General features: G+C 49.0%; 1 protein-coding gene across 7 annotated transcripts in view; it reads left to right on the top strand.

The window, feature by feature from the left end:
* Window positions 1-19,201, top strand: part of SIN3A (SIN3 transcription regulator family member A) — a 1,166,566-nt gene that overhangs the window by 275,613 nt on the left and 871,752 nt on the right. For all 7 annotated transcript variants that reach the window (XM_069624553.1, XM_069624552.1, XM_069624555.1 and 4 more), the window contains exon 4: window positions 773-879. In XM_069624553.1, the coding sequence (XP_069480654.1) occupies window positions 773-879 (107 nt within the window). The remainder of the gene's footprint in view (window positions 1-772; window positions 880-19,201) is intronic.

Below are 19,201 nucleotides of genomic sequence, written 5' to 3'. Positions count from 1 at the left end.
TAGGTTCACACATCATTATTGCATTAGCACACTCTAAAGCAGATTCACATTTGGGACAAGCGGTCCTAAAACATCTGTTTGCCGCTGTACCTGCTTGCTAATCAATGCAGAGCATGTGATCTGAGCAGTTCCATAAGCTCCAGAAGGGATACATTGCTCAACATAATCGTATTTCTGGTGCTTGTATCTGCTTGAATTCACATGCGCTCATCTTTCCTCCCCTACTGGAGTAGAAGGCGCATAGATGTTTTCTGGATTATCACTGTTTCTGCTTTATCGCATCTGTATTTACGCTACACTTCATGCAACCTCATGTTGGAAACAATCTGAGGGTCCTCGATGTGTGAAGGACCCATGGGTACAGTAAACGTCACACTAGGGATAGTATTACTAACACGCCCTGTCGATATCCGTTTTTGAGTTTAGAAAGCAAATCTCGTAATACTCCTTGACTTCCACTAGATGTCAGACTATGCAGAGCATGTGAATCGAAGCAGATAAAAGCACCAGAAATACAAATACATTGAGTAATTTATCCCATACGTAGTATGTTTTCTGTGATAACTAGGTATAAGGATTGTTTTGTAATGGTTTGTAATAAACCACATACAATCATTTTAATAAGTCTGCATTTTCCTTGTCCGCTGCTCAGTGTATGTGAGCACTGCCTGCCGGCTGCCAACACGGATGCTTGGAAGTGCACATCTGCTATGTACACATCTGCTATTAAGCAGATTTTACTTTAAAACTACTTTTCCACTTTTTATTTAAGGTGGAGGATGCCTTATCCTACCTGGACCAGGTCAAACTACAATTTGGGAGCCAGCCACAGGTGTACAATGACTTCCTGGATATCATGAAGGAATTTAAATCGCAAAGGTGAGCTCCAGCCTCTACCACCATAAAGCATCCCTGTTACTGACTTAGAGGCAGCTTGTTTTTGGGCTCTTTAAAATGGATTTGATTTTGTGTGTAAATTGTGGGCTGTCTAGGTATTTGGGAAGGGCAGGCAACCGGCTGTATAGATATTCAAGTATTCCATTTAATGGGCAATAGCTGTCAGATATTGCTTTAATTTTTAGATTTGCTTGAAATGTTAATTTGTTTAAAAGAAACAGCATGACTTCACGTGTTTGAACATGAGTGCATTTGATAACATGTGTGTTTCATCTCCGCCATATGGGTCAAGCCATAATGCCTCAGTAGGAAAATTTAATTGGTTCAAACTTCTTTTATGTTTTTAAATATATTTTCATTAGGATTTGTTAAGGGACAAAACATAAATCCCACCTTGTAATGCTCAACAACTTGCCCTTCAGACTGAACCCTCCCTTACGAACCAGGGGTGCTTGCAGAATCTCCTACCCCCAACCGCAACAATACCCCAAGATAAATGGGCAACTCAACACCCCGCTGTTCAACCCCCCTCAACCCCCCCCCCTTCTCTTAACATAAACCAAGTTCCATCTCTTCATTTCTCCTGTGCAGTGCCGGCAAACCTTAATACAAAGTCTTGTGAGCATTGTTAATATAAGATATTCCGGTAGTTTGGCTTCCTCCATAGTTTACCTTCATCCATCATTTCAATCCCCCCACCCTAAGGGCTTGCGGCTCTGCCTCCCACAAGAGCGCACTCCATTCATCTCTAAATGACCCCAATCTGTCATTCACTGCAGCTGCTAAAACTTCCATAAACATCATAGTGTGCACCTTACGTTCACAAGTTTCCTTCGACTGGAGGATTTCATCCTTCCATCCCTGAGCAATGGCCAACCGACCTGCTCTAAGCATTGCCTCCCGCATTCTGGGCAGCCTAACCTCATTTCTATCTCTCGATGGGATCCCCAAAAGCATCTGTAGCAGGTCCAAACTCAGCTCTACCCCCTGTGACTTCCTTAATCCAACCTAACACCTCCTCCCAAAACACTTGCACCTTAGGGCATTGCCACCACATATGGGAAAGGGAACCCATCTGGCTGCAGCCCCTTGGACAGAGGGGGTGGAGGCCCCCTGAAACATACTAGATCTCCTCTGGGGGTCTCTGTGCCAGCCCATCGGCTTTTTGTAATTGTGTTCCATTGTGAAGGTGAACAAATCCCTGTTGAAGGCAAACTTGTTGATCTTTCCCCATTCTTTAACCGAGAACTCCCCTCCCACCAGGTCCACCCGAAGCTACTAAGCTCCCATGCTACAGAGTCTCCCCATTTCTGGTCTGACAATATACCTTTGGGCCGAAGGTACTAAAAACTGTAATCAAATCCCTCCCCAACTCCTCCCTAATAGTCTCCAGATCCGGGAAGACCCATCCTTAAACAATTGACTCAACCTCTCAAGGCCCACCTCTGCGAAAATCAGTCCCTGTGAAGCAAGATTAAAGGGGGGGGGGCGTAATTGAGGACATTGGCAAAGGTCATGATGACAGCATCTGGTTGGTCCCACTATCGTACCAAACAGACCAGAGACCACCCAGTGTGGGGTCCTAAAATGCTCAGGGACCGACTTGAGTGGGGACCAGAGATAATGCCTCACTTTTAAGGAGTGGGCTGCCAAATCCTTCAGATGGGTCCAATAGGTCTTAGTTTATTCTTTCATGTGTTCAGCAGTACACGCAACTGAGCAGCCTTGGAAACCCAACTCTATCCCCCCCTTCCCCCCCCCCCCCCCCCTTGTCCCTTGGAAGCAGGAGCATTGTAATTTTCACACTTGGTGCCTTATTTTGCCAAATGTATCTACAAAGTTCTCCAAACACGTCAATAAAAAATCTCTCCGGGAGTTGACAAGTGATGGTAGTGAATAGGTATAGGAGTCGGGATGGGGAGGTGGGGGGGTGGGGCAAGTACATTCATCATAAGAGGTCATGCGTCCATACCAGGTTAAGACTAAGAGGGTCCCATCTCTTCAAATCCAATTTTCATTTTTCATGGAGGGGGATCGTTATTAACCATCAATCTCACCCAAGTCTCTTATGACTCAAATGCCCCAGATACAGAATGTCTTTGTGTTAACCCCTCATTCTCCAGTATGGGGTCTGGCATGGATTCACATGCTCATGAATATTCCCCGTTGTCAGGCTGGGAATCCTCGGTAAAGAAAAAAATCAGTATCGGTTTCATTTCTGATCTGTCTTAGTAACCAATCACTGGTCTCTGGGTCATACTGCCCCCAGCCAATGACTGCCTTCTCCCTAAGCCCCTCCCATGGCAGCCATCCTCAGATTTTTACCACACGTTCATGTGCTGGGAGTCCTCGTACTATAGCTCTCGAGCTTTTACTGCGTTTAGCGTTTTTTTTCAAATTGTTTTTATCTAATTTTTCGGTCAATCGAGCCTCAAGCTCCACCGTTTCTACTTCTGATGAACGGGGACCGTTTCGGAATTTTCTACGCCCCTTATGGGCAAAGTTTTCGTCGAGTTATGCTTCTTGGAGGATTCCAGAAGTTTCTGAGGCCTACCTCGTGGACATGGCCCAGGAAAAAGGAAGCTCAACACCCAGATCCAAGCTGTTTAGGAACTGCCCTGGATGCGGATTACAGAATGTGTTCAAGCAGGATGAGCAATCGAGATGCCTCTACTGCCTTCACGAAGACAAAACGCACGTGGAGAAGGACTGTGCGTTTTGCATGAACGTGACGGACCGGACTATGAGGGATCGTCGGACCCGCCTAGCCAACTGGTTGGAAGGAACCTACCAGGCAGGGCGCACCTTCACAGGCGCCATCAACCACGAGCCAGCTCTCTGGCTCGGGGAAGAGAAAATCAGAGAACCCGGCTAAGCTTCTCGAGAAGCCCCAGTCGATCTCAGAAGGAACCAGCCGAGGAGGAGCGAGGCGGTGACCCCCCTCCCCCCCCCAAGGTGAAGGCCTCAAGCGCGCACAAGGTGGTGCAGGCCTTGATTCACCCGGCTAACGCCTCTATCGGGGTATTTGCGGCGGCCCTGGCGAAGCCTGTGACGGCTACACCAGTGGAGGCGACCTCGGGACCCAGAGTTTCCCTGCCACCGCAGAGGGAATCCTCTTTTCAGCCCATCAATAAGACCCCAGTGAAGACCCCGGAGGAAAAAGTGGGGGGGCGGTCCGGTGGCCGTTACGGACACTGGTACAGCCTCCGAGGAGGAGCTGATTGAAGTCGTGAAGGGCCTCAACAAGAAGTTTGAGGAGGTCCAGTCCCACGGGAGGAATCCGGACGAGGAGGCCATTTTGATGGCAATCCAAACCTTATGCATGGAGATAAGGACGAGATTACCTCTACCCCCAACGGACGACCCAGGAGAACCGGGCCTGTCGGGAAGCCCTCCAAACAAGAGGAGGAGAGTTCATCCACCCCCGCCTTTTCAGCCCTCGCGGCCCACTCAGCCTTCATCTCCTTCCCCTGATCCTAGGGATGACACAGGAATGGATACGGCCGCGATGGGGACGGATAACGACGGTGGTGACGACAGGATGGGCCTTCCATCACCACCCCCTCGGCTCTCCCCGCCTGACGAAATTGGCTCCTACCACGCCATGATTACCAGGGCTTCCAAGCTTTTCCAGCTCTGCCCCGAAGAACAGAAGAAGGAAGGCTTCCTCTACCAACGGCGCAAGGCCAAGAGGAAGACGGTCCTCGCGGTGCCATTGCTGGATGACATCTGGGACAAGGGACTTGCTCTTTTTAAGAACCCGTCCACGACGCCTGCCAAGAGGGACCGGTACGAGAAGAAGTCCCAGGTCCCCGACGCCGCCCCTTTGTGCCTTAGGGCACAGCTGACCCCGGATTCGGTCGTCTCAGCGGGGGCCAAGAAGAAAGCGGCGGGGTTATCGGCTTCAACTTCAATTTCCCCACCGGACGGCGAGGGAAAGAAACTGGACGCCATGGGACGGCGAGTGTTTTCGTCTGCAGCAACGACGATTAAGGCGGCCAACGCCCTAGCCATTGTGGCCTGCTACGACGGGGAGTTGTGGTACAAGATACCCCCCTTGTTGGACTTCCTACCGGACGACAAGAGGGCGGAGGCCCTTGAGATCCTACAGGAAGGTGAGGTGGCGTCGGACCACGCCAGAACGGTAGCCACGGACATTGCCGACACTGCGTTCCGCCAGTTGGGCAACAGCGTTTGCCTTCGATGGCGGGGGTGGCTCAAGGCGACAGATTTCCACCAAGACGTGCAGACCAAAGTTTTGGACATGCCCTTTGTTGGGAACAATCTGTTTGGAAAGACAGTGGATGAGTCTCTTCAGGCCCTCAAGACCGACACGGAGACGGCTCGGGCCTTGGGAGGTCTGCAGCAACGACGGCCGCCCTTTCGGAACTCCGGAGGCAAGCAAGGTGACTCCAAAGGATGCGGCGGCGGCTCCTCGACGTACGTCGTGGGGCTCGCGCCTCGTCGCAAGAGGCCTACAGAGGACGAGGCAGGTCAGGTGGATCTCGCCGCCGTCGCCAGGCAGGCCGAGGGGCAAGTCCGCTGCCAAGAAGGACTGAACCGGCCCTAGCGTCGGGCCCCCACCTGAGCACCGGCTGGCGCAGTTCGTCAGCGTGTGGGAGTCCATATCCACCGACCGTTGGGTGCTGGATGCCCTGGTTCACAGGCACACACTAATTTCTAAAAAAGTGCCCCCACATTCTTCCCGTGGCCAGGATGGAAAACCATGTCCCTCAACTGCTGTTGGAAGTAAGGGCGATGCTCAAGAAAGGAGCCATCGAGCGCGTCCCAAAGAGGCTCTGGGGCTCCGGAGTCTACTCGATGTACTTCCTAGTCAGAAAGAAGACAGGCGGATAGTGTCCCATCCTGGACCTGCATCGATTAAACAAATACATCAAGGCACAGAAGTTCCAGATGGTCATCCTCCAGCACATGCTGGGCCAGCTGGAGGAAGGCGACTTCCTATCGTCGTTGGATTTGGAGGATGTGTACCGTCACATCCCCATTCTAAAAAGACACCGAAAGTTTCTCAGGTTCGTGGTCCAAGGACGGCACTACCAGTTCAAGGCCCTTCCATTCGGGTTGAAGTCGGCGCCCAGGGTATTCACCAAGTGCCTGGCACCAGTGGCGGCACGGCTGCGCCTGCAGGGGATCCACGTCTACCCCTACCTGGACGATTGGCTCATCCGGGCAAGAACAAGGGAACTCGCCGTTGAGCACACAGCGAAGACCGTCCGGCTGCTCACGGACCTGGGATTCTCCAACTTCCCCCAAATCCCACCTGGTTCTGTCGCAGGTAGCACTGTTTCTGGGAGCCAAGCTCGATACAGTAGCACGATTGGAGGAAAGGACGAAGGCCATCCTGGGCAAGGTGCAGTGTTTGCTGGCCATGGACGTGGCCAGGGTGAGGTCCATCAAGTTCCTTATCGGGATGATGTCCTCATGCATCTACCTGGTGCGCCTATGCAGGCTACGGATGCGTCCTCTACAGGAGTTCCTCGACTCCCGTTGGATGCAAGCCGTGTGCTGAACGAGGTTTTCCGCCAAGCAATTCGGTGGTGGGGCACCCGTGCGCGTCTCGCGGCAGGCACAGACTTTCAGACCCCGGCACACCAGGTGACGGTGACGATGGATGCCTCCATGGAGGAATGGGGAGCGCACACCGGAGATCTTCACGCGAGAGGCCTTTGGCTCCCGGAGGAGAGGCCACTCCTATTAACATCCTGGAGCTCCGGAGTCTACTCGATGTACTTCCTAGTCAGAAAGAAGACAAGCGGATAGTGTCCCATCCTGGACCTGCATCGATTAAACAAATACATCAAGGCACAGAAGTTCCAGATGGTCATCCTCCAGCACATGCTGGGCCAGCTGGAGGAAGGCGACTTCCTATCGTCGTTGGATTTGGAGGATGTGTACCGTCACATCCCCATTCTAAAAAGACACCGAAAGTTTCTCAGGTTCGTGGTCCAAGGACGGCACTACCAGTTCAAGGCCCTTCCATTCGGGTTGAAGTCGGCGCCCAGGGTATTCACCAAGTGCCTGGCACCAGTGGCGGCACGGCTGCGCCTGCAGGGGATCCACGTCTACCCCTACCTGGACGATTGGCTCATCCGGGCAAGAACAAGGGAACTCGCCGTTGAGCACACAGCGAAGACCGTCCGGCTGCTCACGGACCTGGGATTCTCCAACTTCCCCCAAATCCCACCTGGTTCTGTCGCAGGTAGCACTGTTTCTGGGAGCCAAGCTCGATACAGTAGCACGATTGGAGGAAAGGACGAAGGCCATCCTGGCCAAGGTGCAGTGTTTGCTGGCCATGGACGTGGCCAGGGTGAGGTCCATCAAGTTCCTTATCGGGATGATGTCCTCATGCATCTACCTGGTGCGCCTATGCAGGATGGAAAACCATGTCCCTCAACTGCTGTTGGAAGTAAGGGCGATGCTCAAGAAAGGAGCCATCGAGCGCGTCCCAAAGAGGCTCTGGGGCTCCGGAGTCTACTCGATGTACTTCCTAGTCAGAAAGAAGACAGGCGGATAGTGTCCCATCCTGGACCTGCATCGATTAAACAAATACATCAAGGCACAGAAGTTCCAGATGGTCATCCTCCAGCACATGCTGGGCCAGCTGGAGGAAGGCGACTTCCTATCGTCGTTGGATTTGGAGGATGTGTACCGTCACATCCCCATTCTAAAAAGACACCGAAAGTTTCTCAGGTTCGTGGTCCAAGGACGGCACTACCAGTTCAAGGCCCTTCCATTCGGGTTGAAGTCGGCGCCCAGGGTATTCACCAAGTGCCTGGCACCAGTGGCGGCACGGCTGCGCCTGCAGGGGATCCACGTCTACCCCTACCTGGACGATTGGCTCATCCGGGCAAGAACAAGGGAACTCGCCGTTGAGCACACAGCGAAGACCGTCCGGCTGCTCACGGACCTGGGATTCTCCAACTTCCCCCAAATCCCACCTGGTTCTGTCGCAGGTAGCACTGTTTCTGGGAGCCAAGCTCGATACAGTAGCACGATTGGAGGAAAGGACGAAGGCCATCCTGGGCAAGGTGCAGTGTTTGCTGGCCATGGACGTGGCCAGGGTGAGGTCCATCAAGTTCCTTATCGGGATGATGTCCTCATGCATCTACCTGGTGCGCCTATGCAGGCTACGGATGCGTCCTCTACAGGAGTTCCTCGACTCCCGTTGGATGCAAGCCGTGTGCTGAACGAGGTTTTCCGCCAAGCAATTCGGTGGTGGGGCACCCGTGCGCGTCTCGCGGCAGGCACAGACTTTCAGACCCCGGCACACCAGGTGACGGTGACGATGGATGCCTCCATGGAGGAATGGGGAGCGCACACCGGAGATCTTCACGCGAGAGGCCTTTGGCTCCCGGAGGAGAGGCCACTCCTATTAACATCCTGGGGCTCCGGAGTCTACTCGATGTACTTCCTAGTCAGAAAGAAGACAGGCGGATAGTGTCCCATCCTGGACCTGCATCGATTAAACAAATACATCAAGGCACAGAAGTTCCAGATGGTCATCCTCCAGCACATGCTGGGCCAGCTGGAGGAAGGCGACTTCCTATCGTCGTTGGATTTGGAGGATGTGTACCGTCACATCCCCATTCTAAAAAGACACCGAAAGTTTCTCAGGTTCGTGGTCCAAGGACGGCACTACCAGTTCAAGGCCCTTCCATTCGGGTTGAAGTCGGCGCCCAGGGTATTCACCAAGTGCCTGGCACCAGTGGCGGCACGGCTGCGCCTGCAGGGGATCCACGTCTACCCCTACCTGGACGATTGGCTCATCCGGGCAAGAACAAGGGAACTCGCCGTTGAGCACACAGCGAAGACCGTCCGGCTGCTCACGGACCTGGGATTCTCCAACTTCCCCCAAATCCCACCTGGTTCTGTCGCAGGTAGCACTGTTTCTGGGAGCCAAGCTCGATACAGTAGCACGATTGGAGGAAAGGACGAAGGCCATCCTGGGCAAGGTGCAGTGTTTGCTGGCCATGGACGTGGCCAGGGTGAGGTCCATCAAGTTCCTTATCGGGATGATGTCCTCATGCATCTACCTGGTGCGCCTATGCAGGCTACGGATGCGTCCTCTACAGGAGTTCCTCGACTCCCGTTGGATGCAAGCCGTGTGCTGAACGAGGTTTTCCGCCAAGCAATTCGGTGGTGGGGCACCCGTGCGCGTCTCGCGGCAGGCACAGACTTTCAGACCCCGGCACACCAGGTGACGGTGACGATGGATGCCTCCATGGAGGAATGGGGAGCGCACACCGGAGATCTTCACGCGAGAGGCCTTTGGCTCCCGGAGGAGAGGCCACTCCTATTAACATCCTGGAGCTCCGGGCAGTGTTCTGGACCCTCAGTTCGTCTCTCCCGTCCCTCAAGGGCAAGGTGGTGAGGATCTTCACCGACAACCCCACCACAATGTTCTACATCCGGAAGCAGGGAGGAACCAGATCCCCAGCCCCATCCAAGGAAGCCCAGGATCTGTGGCATTGGGCCGTTGCCCAGGGGATGTTTCTGATACCCTTTTATCGCCGACTCACTCAGCAGGGAGCTGCTCTCGTGCCACGAGTGATAACTGCGTCAGGATCGGGTGGATCGACTCTTCCAAAGATGGGGCAAACCCCAGATCGACCTGTTCGCGAGGGCGATGAACTCAAAGTACCAGAGGTTCGCCAGCAGGTTTCACCAGCCGATGAGCATGGGCGATGCTTTCGCGTACACCCAGGAACGGCCTGTTCCTGTATGCATTCCCTCCGTTGCCGTTGCGACTCGTCAACCAACTCCAGAGGTCCCGGTGCAGGATGATCCTCGTCGCACCGGCGTGGCCGAGACAGATCTGGTTCCCAGACCTTCTAAACTTGTCAGCGTCCCCACCAGTCAAACTGTCAACGGACGCAGATCTTCTCTCCAGAGAAGGAGGTGCCATCCTTCATCACGACCCGGAGTCGCTGAAATTGCAGGACAGGCTCCTGCAGTACTAGAGTTTGGAGGGTATGATATCCCGGTGGACCGCAGAGAGGTTCTTGCAAAGGCCAAGGCGTCCTCAGCTCTCAAGTGCTACGGACACAAGTGGAAGAGGTTCTCTGTCTGGTGCCGTGCACAGAAGTTTAACCCCCTACGGATTACGGCCCCTCGAGTGCTACCGTACCTACTATCGCTGGCCAAGGCTGGACTAGCGCATGCTTCCATCAAGATACATCTGGCAGCGATTTCCCAATACACCAGAATTACAGGACGGTCAACCCTGTGGTCTCATCGCCTGGTAAAGGAATTTATGAAAGGACTGTTCCGATCGTTCCCGCTGGCGAAGCCTCCAGCCCCGGCGTGGGAGCTCAACGTGGTGCTGACCAGGCTCATGGGGCCACCATTCGAGCCTCTGCTTTCGGCACCGTTGAAGTTCCTGTCGTGGAAAACAGCGTTCCTTGTAGCCATCACCTCTGCCCGAGGGGTGGGAGGGATCCAGGCCCTATCCTGCAAGCCTCCATACTCGACTTTCCACGAGACGAGGGTGGTGCTGAGGACGCACCCCTCCTTCATGCCCAAAGTGCCGTCGGACTTCCATCTCAATGAGCCCTTGGTGTTGCCAGTTTTCTTCTCGTCAACTTAGCCGCCAGCCGAGAGGACTTTGCACTCGCTGGATGTAGCTAGAGCGCTGAAGTTCTATGTGGACCGCACTAACAGTTTTTGGAAGACATCACAGCTTTTTGTGAAATTTGGACCTGTGAACCAAGAGAAGGCCCTCCTTGAAGGCTTCCATTTCCAGGTGGCTCTCCGGCTGCATCATGCACCGTCACCGGTTGGCAAACTGACTGTTGCCCGGCCGTCCGAGAGCGCATTCCACCAGAGCGATCGCTGCTACCACAGCGTTATTGTCTGGTGTGCCCCTGCTGGACATCTGCGGGGCTGCTACGTGGAGGTCGGCGCACACCTTCACAATATTCTACTGCATCGACCGGGGTTTCAGGGAGGAGTCCAGGGTCGGCCATGCAGTGCTGCGCAACCTGTTTCCCTGAAGGTGGGCCTGGTGAAGAGGTAAGATTTGTTTAATGTTGAGTTTATGTAATGCTTAATGTTGAGCCTTGCCACCTTCCGTGGTTGTGCATGTTTGTACTGCTATGTATTCTTATATTCATGAGCATGTGAATCCATGCCAGACTCCATGCTGGAGAAGTAACAAGTTACTTACCTGTAACTGTTGTTCTCCAGCATGGATTCACATGCGAACCCTCCCTCCTTCCCCTCTGCGGCTCTTCACTTGGTCATAATGCCACTTTACGTGCTACCAAATCTGAGGATGGCTGTCGGGAGGTGCTTGGGGAAAGGGCAGTCATTGGCTGGGGGCAGTATGACCCAGAGACCAGTGATTGGTTACTACTAAGAAAGGCAGATCAGAAACGAAAATGATAATGATTTTTTCTTTACCGAGGATTCCCAGCCCGACGACGGGAAATATTCATGAGCATGTGAATCCATGCCAGACCCATGCTGGAGAACAACAGTTACAGGTAAGTACCTTGTTCCTTATTAATGCGGTCTTTGTCGAATCAGTAACCTCCTCCTTATTCAGAATTTCTGCAAACAGTTTTACAAGAAAAGTTGACAGAATCGGTCTAAGGGTCTTGTAGAATTCTATTGGAAATCCATCCAGGGCATTTACCTCTGGCCAATGTTTCAATTGAGCTCTCAATTTCCTCTACCGTTATTGGTGCATCTAGGACTAATCTCTCCTGTTCATGTAGGCTTGACATTTCTACCCACTAAGAAAAGTATTAATCTCCGCCTCAAATAGTCTCATTAACTCTGTTTTAAAGAGGCATAATAATGTCTGAATTCTTCTCAAATTTCTGCATTCTTACTCCTCATCAACCCCTTATTATCTACAATAAAGAGCATTGTCTATTGTTTTTTCTGTTGCATGCGACTTGCTAATAAGGCCCATGACCTTTCACCTCTTTCCTAAAAAGCCTGTCTCGAGTAAACCAATTGCGTTTCTGCCTTCTGATGAAGTTCACAATCTAAGGCTCGCTTTGCGTGGGCCAACGCCAACATATTTTCTGCACTCGGACGGTCACATTATCGTACTTCACACGCCTTATACGCACCCTCCAGACTAACAACCTTTTCTCATTGACGTTTTCGATAAGATGCAAAACATATGATTTCTACCCCGCAATGTTGCTTTCAGCGTATCCCAAACCATTGATAAACTGCTTACTAAGTGTAAGTTATCCATCAGAAACAGCAATATGTGTTTCTATGTATTTGACAAATTCAGTGTCCAAAAGTAATTGTATATTCAAATGCCACTGCCTCTTAGACGGTGAACCAGAAGCAGCTTTGTTCAATGCCATCATAATTGGAGCATGATCAGAAATTATCACATCTCCAATTGAAGCAGTACAAATGTCTCCACAAATGCTTCTACCAACAAGGAAAAAAATCAATACGGGAAGATGTACCATGTGCCATCGAATGAAAAGTATATTTTCTGGTGTCTACATTAAGATCTCGCCAAATGTCATGTATATCCCGTTTATCTAATAAATAAAGACATTTCCTCGCTTTCAAATCTGCATAGGAATTAACCTGAGCAGTTTTATCCTTTTCCACATTCATTGTTGTTAAAATCACTGCCAACTATAATATTAGTACAATCAAGCCTTTCTAACGCTTCATCCAGTTTCTTAAAGAAAACATCCCGATTCACATTAGGCGCATAAACATTCAAAATAGTCGTGCATCCATTCTCAATGCCGGTCCGATAGCACAGCGCGTAGAGCGCTCGCTTTGACATCTGTGCAGAACCTAGTGATGCAGGTTCGAATCCCGGCAGGGCCAAATTCAGCCTTTCATCCTTCTGAGGTCGATAAATGAGCACCACACACTGTGGGTAATAAATAATGATCAGCGCTCGGATGCCTGAGGATTCGTAGCGCTATATAAATGCAAAATTATTATCAGTAATTTTAATGCAACATACCTCCCTTCTGGGTCTGTGCATACAGTGTTGGTTCTATATCTTAAGCCCCTTTTGAAAAGAATAGATACTCCATGGGAGTTACTTGCAACATAACTCAAAACTTTTTTGCATACAAGCCATTCAAAATATACCCCACTTGATCTCCACTCAAGTGGGTTTCTTGTAAAAAATACAATATCAGGCCTTCGCCTACCCATCATTGATTATACCTCCTTACACAGGATTATTCACACCCTTGCATTCCAACTCATAAATGTTAAATTTGCTGACATCATTCTGGATGAATCCGATTCCTAGTGCCGTACAAGCCACACTTTTTGTCAACCTTTTCCAACATTGTATGCATGTTTACTTCTATTTTGCACTCCTGCCCATCTATCATTATTGCCAAATAGTGACATTTAATGGTGATGCATCCAAGGATTCCTGCAATCCAATCGCATTCTAGGACTACAAATAAAAACACGAGTCTTAACTTGAAACCAAAAGCAGAGGGAATAAGAATAGAAGGATAAAACAGACAAAAAAAACATAAGAACAAGCATATGTACCAACACATTTAACATTCAAACCAAAATTGAGCTTATATATTTGCTCAGTATGAACCATAAATACAACTAACATAACCCCTACAACAATGAAACAGCAACCACCCTACAACCTTTTATTAATACAAGTCTCAGGCAATCTAACAAACTGAGACCTGATGATCCTTAATAATTTTGCATAGCTATGTGTAAAACCAGGGCTAAACAAAGATCCATCCTACATTCAGTCATGAGTGACATACATCCAGAAGATCCCAATTCTGAAGCAACGTATCTATACATTCTCCCATATACATGCTCCACCACACCACTCGCCCGCATCCTCATACCCGCACCATTTATCAGTGTTCACATCTATATTCAGTCATCACGCCAAGCAATTACATTTTCATCATTCTACACAACTACCGTCTCAAATTATTTAGAAACTCAGCAACCCAGCACACTATTGTTTCACAGCAGGTAAACAGTAACATTCAAAGGATTTCACCCCTTTCACAGAGCTCAAAACTATCGTAACTATTTGAATAAAACCCTGTTCCTGAGAAGTGCATTTCATAACCACATGCCATTTTTGTAGCCAACCATGAGGTTATTGAAAGTGTTAAGAGATAAAAAATGTTTTTTATTATCAATCTGTTCCTAGTAAAGGCCATACAGTGCAAGGTTGCTAATCTAACACTTTGTAGTGCCCTAATAACATGACACATTGTCTCTCATCACATAAGTACCTATAAAAACACTGCTGTTACTAATTTAACTCCCAGACACACACATCGTTATCTGTCAAGGCATCAGCTATAATAAAAAGCCCCCAATTATTACCCAGTTCCAAATAGCCAGAATAGAACCATAAGGCAGCCAAGATCCTTTCTGGCATCACTAAATGAAGGCAATTACACTCTTAATTTAGACACATACATAAACGCGCACACACACGTCAATAGATGAAAGCCACAAGAGCACAAAACAAACAAATCATCATACATCACTTCACTTCGACAGTTACATAAACATGTTACGCTCACCTGGTATCCACGGGGACGCCACCCAGCCCTGGTTGGGTGATTTGCACTCTCGAACCCTCTCCTCCCGGTCCCTTGGTAATGCCTCTGGTTAAAGATGGGGCTGCCATATATAGGGGAGCTGGATTCAATACCAGAGTCTTTCTTTTCCCTCTTCCCTTGGCCTCAACTCCTCCCCCCCCCCCCCCCAGGGCCTTCTCCTCACCTTAATATTGTAAAAGGTGAATTCTCCGTTCTGCTCCTCGTGGCAGGGGCGCGTAGATGTGGGGCGAGCAGCGACCAAGTTACTTCACTGGTGCAAGCCCCCCCTGTGGGGGAATCCAGGCCTGCTGCCACTCCGTAGGTTTGCTGCTTTACAGTCCTTCTATGCAGTTATGTTCCGTTTAGTTCGAATAATAATGTCTTGCTTCTTTCCTTTTAGGTATGGAAAGATATTTTGGTGTTGTCATGCAGTTTGAAGATGAGCATGGGCCGGTAGGCAAAATCGCGGTGTGCGCAATACTGTCGGGTGAGTAATGCGTGATGAGCGGTGCAGTTTCGCCTTTTATATTGCTAACCTGTGTCTTTTCTATCCTTGCAGGTTGCGATGTTCCCTTCCGAGCGCCGTAATGTTCCAGCAATGATACTGACCAGGAGATGACTACTCGGGTAAGAATTGTGTGGCTGTCTTCATTCGGGAGGAAACGTGAGTAAACGCTTAGTAATGCTGTCCTTCTTTCTCCTCTTTCCAGGTTATGGTATTCCAGGATGCATGCAGTGCCGGATGATGGAGTTCGTACCTTCAGAAGAGTGGAACTGAAGTCAGCGATGGATTGAAGACCGGATACTGTTCCAGGTAAGTTTCGTAGTGTACTTTCTCTCTCTGCAGGTTCTTGGTTTCAGGTGGACACGGTGAGAGTTACGCTGCCCACAGCAGAATAACGCAAAGCATGTTTTGCTGTTTGGGTGGGGTTTAAATAGTCTCAGGTAAAGTAGTCCAGGTAAAATAGTCCCAGGCCTGCCACACCCAAAGTAGTCCAGGTAAAGTAGTCCCAGGCCTGCCACACCCAAAAGACTAGACCGCATAGCTCAGTTCCTTGTAACTGAGCTATGTGTGTGCCTCCATGTTGGCTGAACCAACCCCTCCACCCCAAATTAAATAGTCCCAAGTCGATAGTCCCATTCTAATATTGGTCTTCATGATGGTTATGAGCCTGGCGCCAGGACTGACTCCAAGAGAGTCTTGGATGAGGTTTTAAGGCTTTTGACATGGCCCTAACTAGAAGACTAACTTGCCAGTGAGGGCCAGGGGCAAGGGTCATGACAGCACCCCAGAGCTCTCGGTGTGCATTACTACTAACAGACTTAAAGCATAGGGAGCAGGTGTCTGACAACAGGGACACTGCAGGGAAGATGTCAATTAGTCTCTCAGCTTTTAAAACCCTTCAACATTCCTTAAACATATTCCAAATCTCCATCCCTCTTGTGCAGCCACATGCCAGTATTTGTTCTTTAATTAGACTTTAGGATTGTGCATGACATCTCTCCAAAACCGTACTTTGTCAAACTTGATCTAGTTTTGCATTCCGCCGCTGACTGGGCTCTGAACTGACTAGTTTATTGCTTGCCATTCCACAGACACCATATCGCGCAAGCTATAATAATTTCTAATAGATCTGACCATGCCTATAATATGAGCGCCAGTTATTTCCTCTAAACATTTGCTGTTCCTAGTTATTTCTGCTGTGTGAAATGCCATGGATGACGTCTGACTTAGTTGGGGCAATAGCAGGCATGGATTGGCTTGCCAAATCTTATTCGAAAAATGCATAACCTATATAAGTATCTTGAAGCCTACGGGAAGCATTAGCGGTAGTAGCTTTCGTTTGCATGAAATACAGACTATTGAGCTGCCCACAACACTGCTGCTGACATGGAAGTCTTTCCCAAAGGCAAGCTTGTGCCGTGAACAAAAACACATTAATTTCCAATTCAACATTAGCATAGTTGATACAGGCCGCGGTATCGGAGTGCACAAGAAAACCTGCATGCGTGGGATTATAAAACCCCAAAGTAACTCCTGCCTCGGCGCCCGCCAAGCTACTCCACATTAACAAGGTTGGGATTCTCAAACAGGAAGGTAGCTCATGCTGTGCACAACTAGGGAATCGTGTCTGTGTCTGACAAGCCACATATTGCGCACAAGTCTTGCAAAAAAAAATTAGTCTTCTCTACACCTCCACTCTACATAGAAAGGTCAAGCGCACTTATACAGTGATTCCTTAACCGGCTCTCTTTGCTCCATTTAACACAGCGAATATAGTCACATTGATGGCAGTAGGGCCCCGAATCATGCAGCACTCCCTCGTCGCAGCTTTACCTCCTACTGGAAATGAGGGAGAAAAAAGAGCAGAAAGACGAGAAGAGTGTAGGAATGTGCACATACACCAGGATATACAACAATGTTGTAATCAAAAACAAACTTGTGAATTGACTTTGTACATATTAGAACTAGAGCCAACATTACACATGCGGCAGCGATACAGCCACAATTACCCAACAGCCTCAATATGAGCGACGGATCCAGACAAAATTCTCAGATTAAGAAAAGCAACTAAGTCTATAATATTTTACTAATCAAGATGCAAAATAGGAGCTGCGTCAAACCACACATCAACACATTTAACTTAATGCACACATTCTCATATCCGAACCCTTATCTTCATCCTTTACCTATAACTTAATAAATGCAACAGGGCATTAGGCTTAGTTAAACTAAGAGTTCTCATTTAATGAGAACTGTACTAAAATGTTCATATATTCAGATTAGACCACTAGTTATGCAATAAGCGCACCCACTCTAGGAGAAGCCCAACTGAAACACAAATATGAGACTCCTCTATTTTTTGCGATGGCCTTCAGTTATATAGGAGATTAACAGAATAATCACAAGCTTATTCCAAGTAGTACTTCCCTTCTAATGGCATTGTTGCACAGATCATTCAATCTATAATATCACTTTTTAATAGCTTCACATTATGGAAACCGCCTCTGTACCTGACCCCATTTAATCTAGACGGCTAACAATAGTTCAAACTACATGTTCAGTTTCACCTACACAAAGCATTTGTGATTCCCATGATGTACCTATGAACTCTACGAAGGAATAACTGTCAAAAGGCCAGCGTCTTTTGTCATGCCCCACATTTGGATGTATTACGTAGACTCGCGTAGACCCCTCAGCCTCGTAGTCCAGCAGTGCGAGTTGCGACCTGAACAAAACATCCTGCCCTCGCATTAAAATAACTCCCCAAAGAGCCCTACCCAAACAGATCTACAGAGTATGGCCTATGAAAACATTTTTATCAAAAAGTTACTCTCCATTAACATTCTGATTCGCCCTGAGACAGAGTTTTATTTTTAAAAGCATTTTTACAGGGACTTCAGGTTTACAGCTACACCTGCCTCTCTACTATCCTCTTGCACCCCAATCCCTTCTTCATCGCACAATTTCAGTGAGCAATTATGCTCTTAAGCATTTAATAACCTCACAACTATGACAGTGTCCAAGGATTACCTCCTAGGGTTTTAGGTTGGTGCTAAACACGTACACACAACCTATTATACACTAAAGTTGTGTTCTCTGTTCTCCATGCCATTCCTAGTATACAAGAAAGCATTTCAGCAGCACAACATTAAACAACATTGCCCTGTTTGAATCCATATATAAAATATCCCAATTAATAGCCCTTCATCCTTTTTCTTACCCATTGGCACAATAAAAAAAAAACCACCACGTCTATAATCTTATTCATATACAATTTTCTATATTCATGGAGGATTGTCTACATCTACACATTGTGAGAGTGGCAGCGGACATGGATAAAGGACAGCGTGTTATAGCAAACTGAGGCTAAAGGGGTCCACTTAATCCACTCCGAGGCCAGTCCACGATGGTCTTTGAGCCTGGTGTTATGTTCATTACTCTGTCGTTAAACTTATTCTATGAAGAAACGACTTGCATTTGGAAAGAAAACAAAAAAGAAATGGGATACAAAGGTACGCTTGAATTGTAGCATTGTGCACACTATAAACAGGCTCCTAATTGGTATCACAAGATCACTTCCTGGCAATTTCTGTGGCCAATTTTAAACCAACAATTACATTTGGTGTCACGGCAAAGCTTTATTTATTTTTTTAAATTGACTGTGCCTTTCCAGAGATTCAGAATTCGAAGTATCGGAGCACGAGAGGGAGACGTGTGTTCTGTGAGTGCGTCTGAACAGCATGATATGCCTGTCACATACACTCAGAGCACAACACAGAGAAAGCAAGACACAGAATATGCTGGCAGCCTCAGCGTCGCACCGGATCCACACAGAAGAGTCAAACCAGGGCAAGAGGTGCACTTAGTGGAACCTGCAGATGTGCTGAATGCTTACAAATTGTGCCTCTGGACTCTGACGGCCAGAGGCGGGTGTTGGCTGGAGTATTCCATATGTCTGCAAGTGCACCCACCAGGTCCCACACTTTCTCACTCTCCCAAAGACCCCAAAACTAGAATGGCTTGGTGGGCTCTGCCAGCACACAGGCATTGACACCCCGATTGGACAATTTTCCGACCGAGCACGCGGCTGGTGTGCAGCCAACTCCCTCTCCAGCAAACCAGCGCGGGCAGCAGGGACAAGGGCCAAAGGTTGCCAAAGTAAATGAGCATAATAACACGCAGACCCAGTCCAGATTCCAACCATTGACCGCTGACTCGACATTCT

This window comes from Ambystoma mexicanum, chromosome 11, assembly GCF_040938575.1.
Source record: "Ambystoma mexicanum isolate Mex_15411 chromosome 11, UKY_AmexF1_1, whole genome shotgun sequence".
Lineage (NCBI taxonomy): Eukaryota > Metazoa > Chordata > Amphibia > Caudata > Ambystomatidae > Ambystoma > Ambystoma mexicanum.
This window is presented reverse-complemented; position numbering and strand designations above follow the sequence as displayed.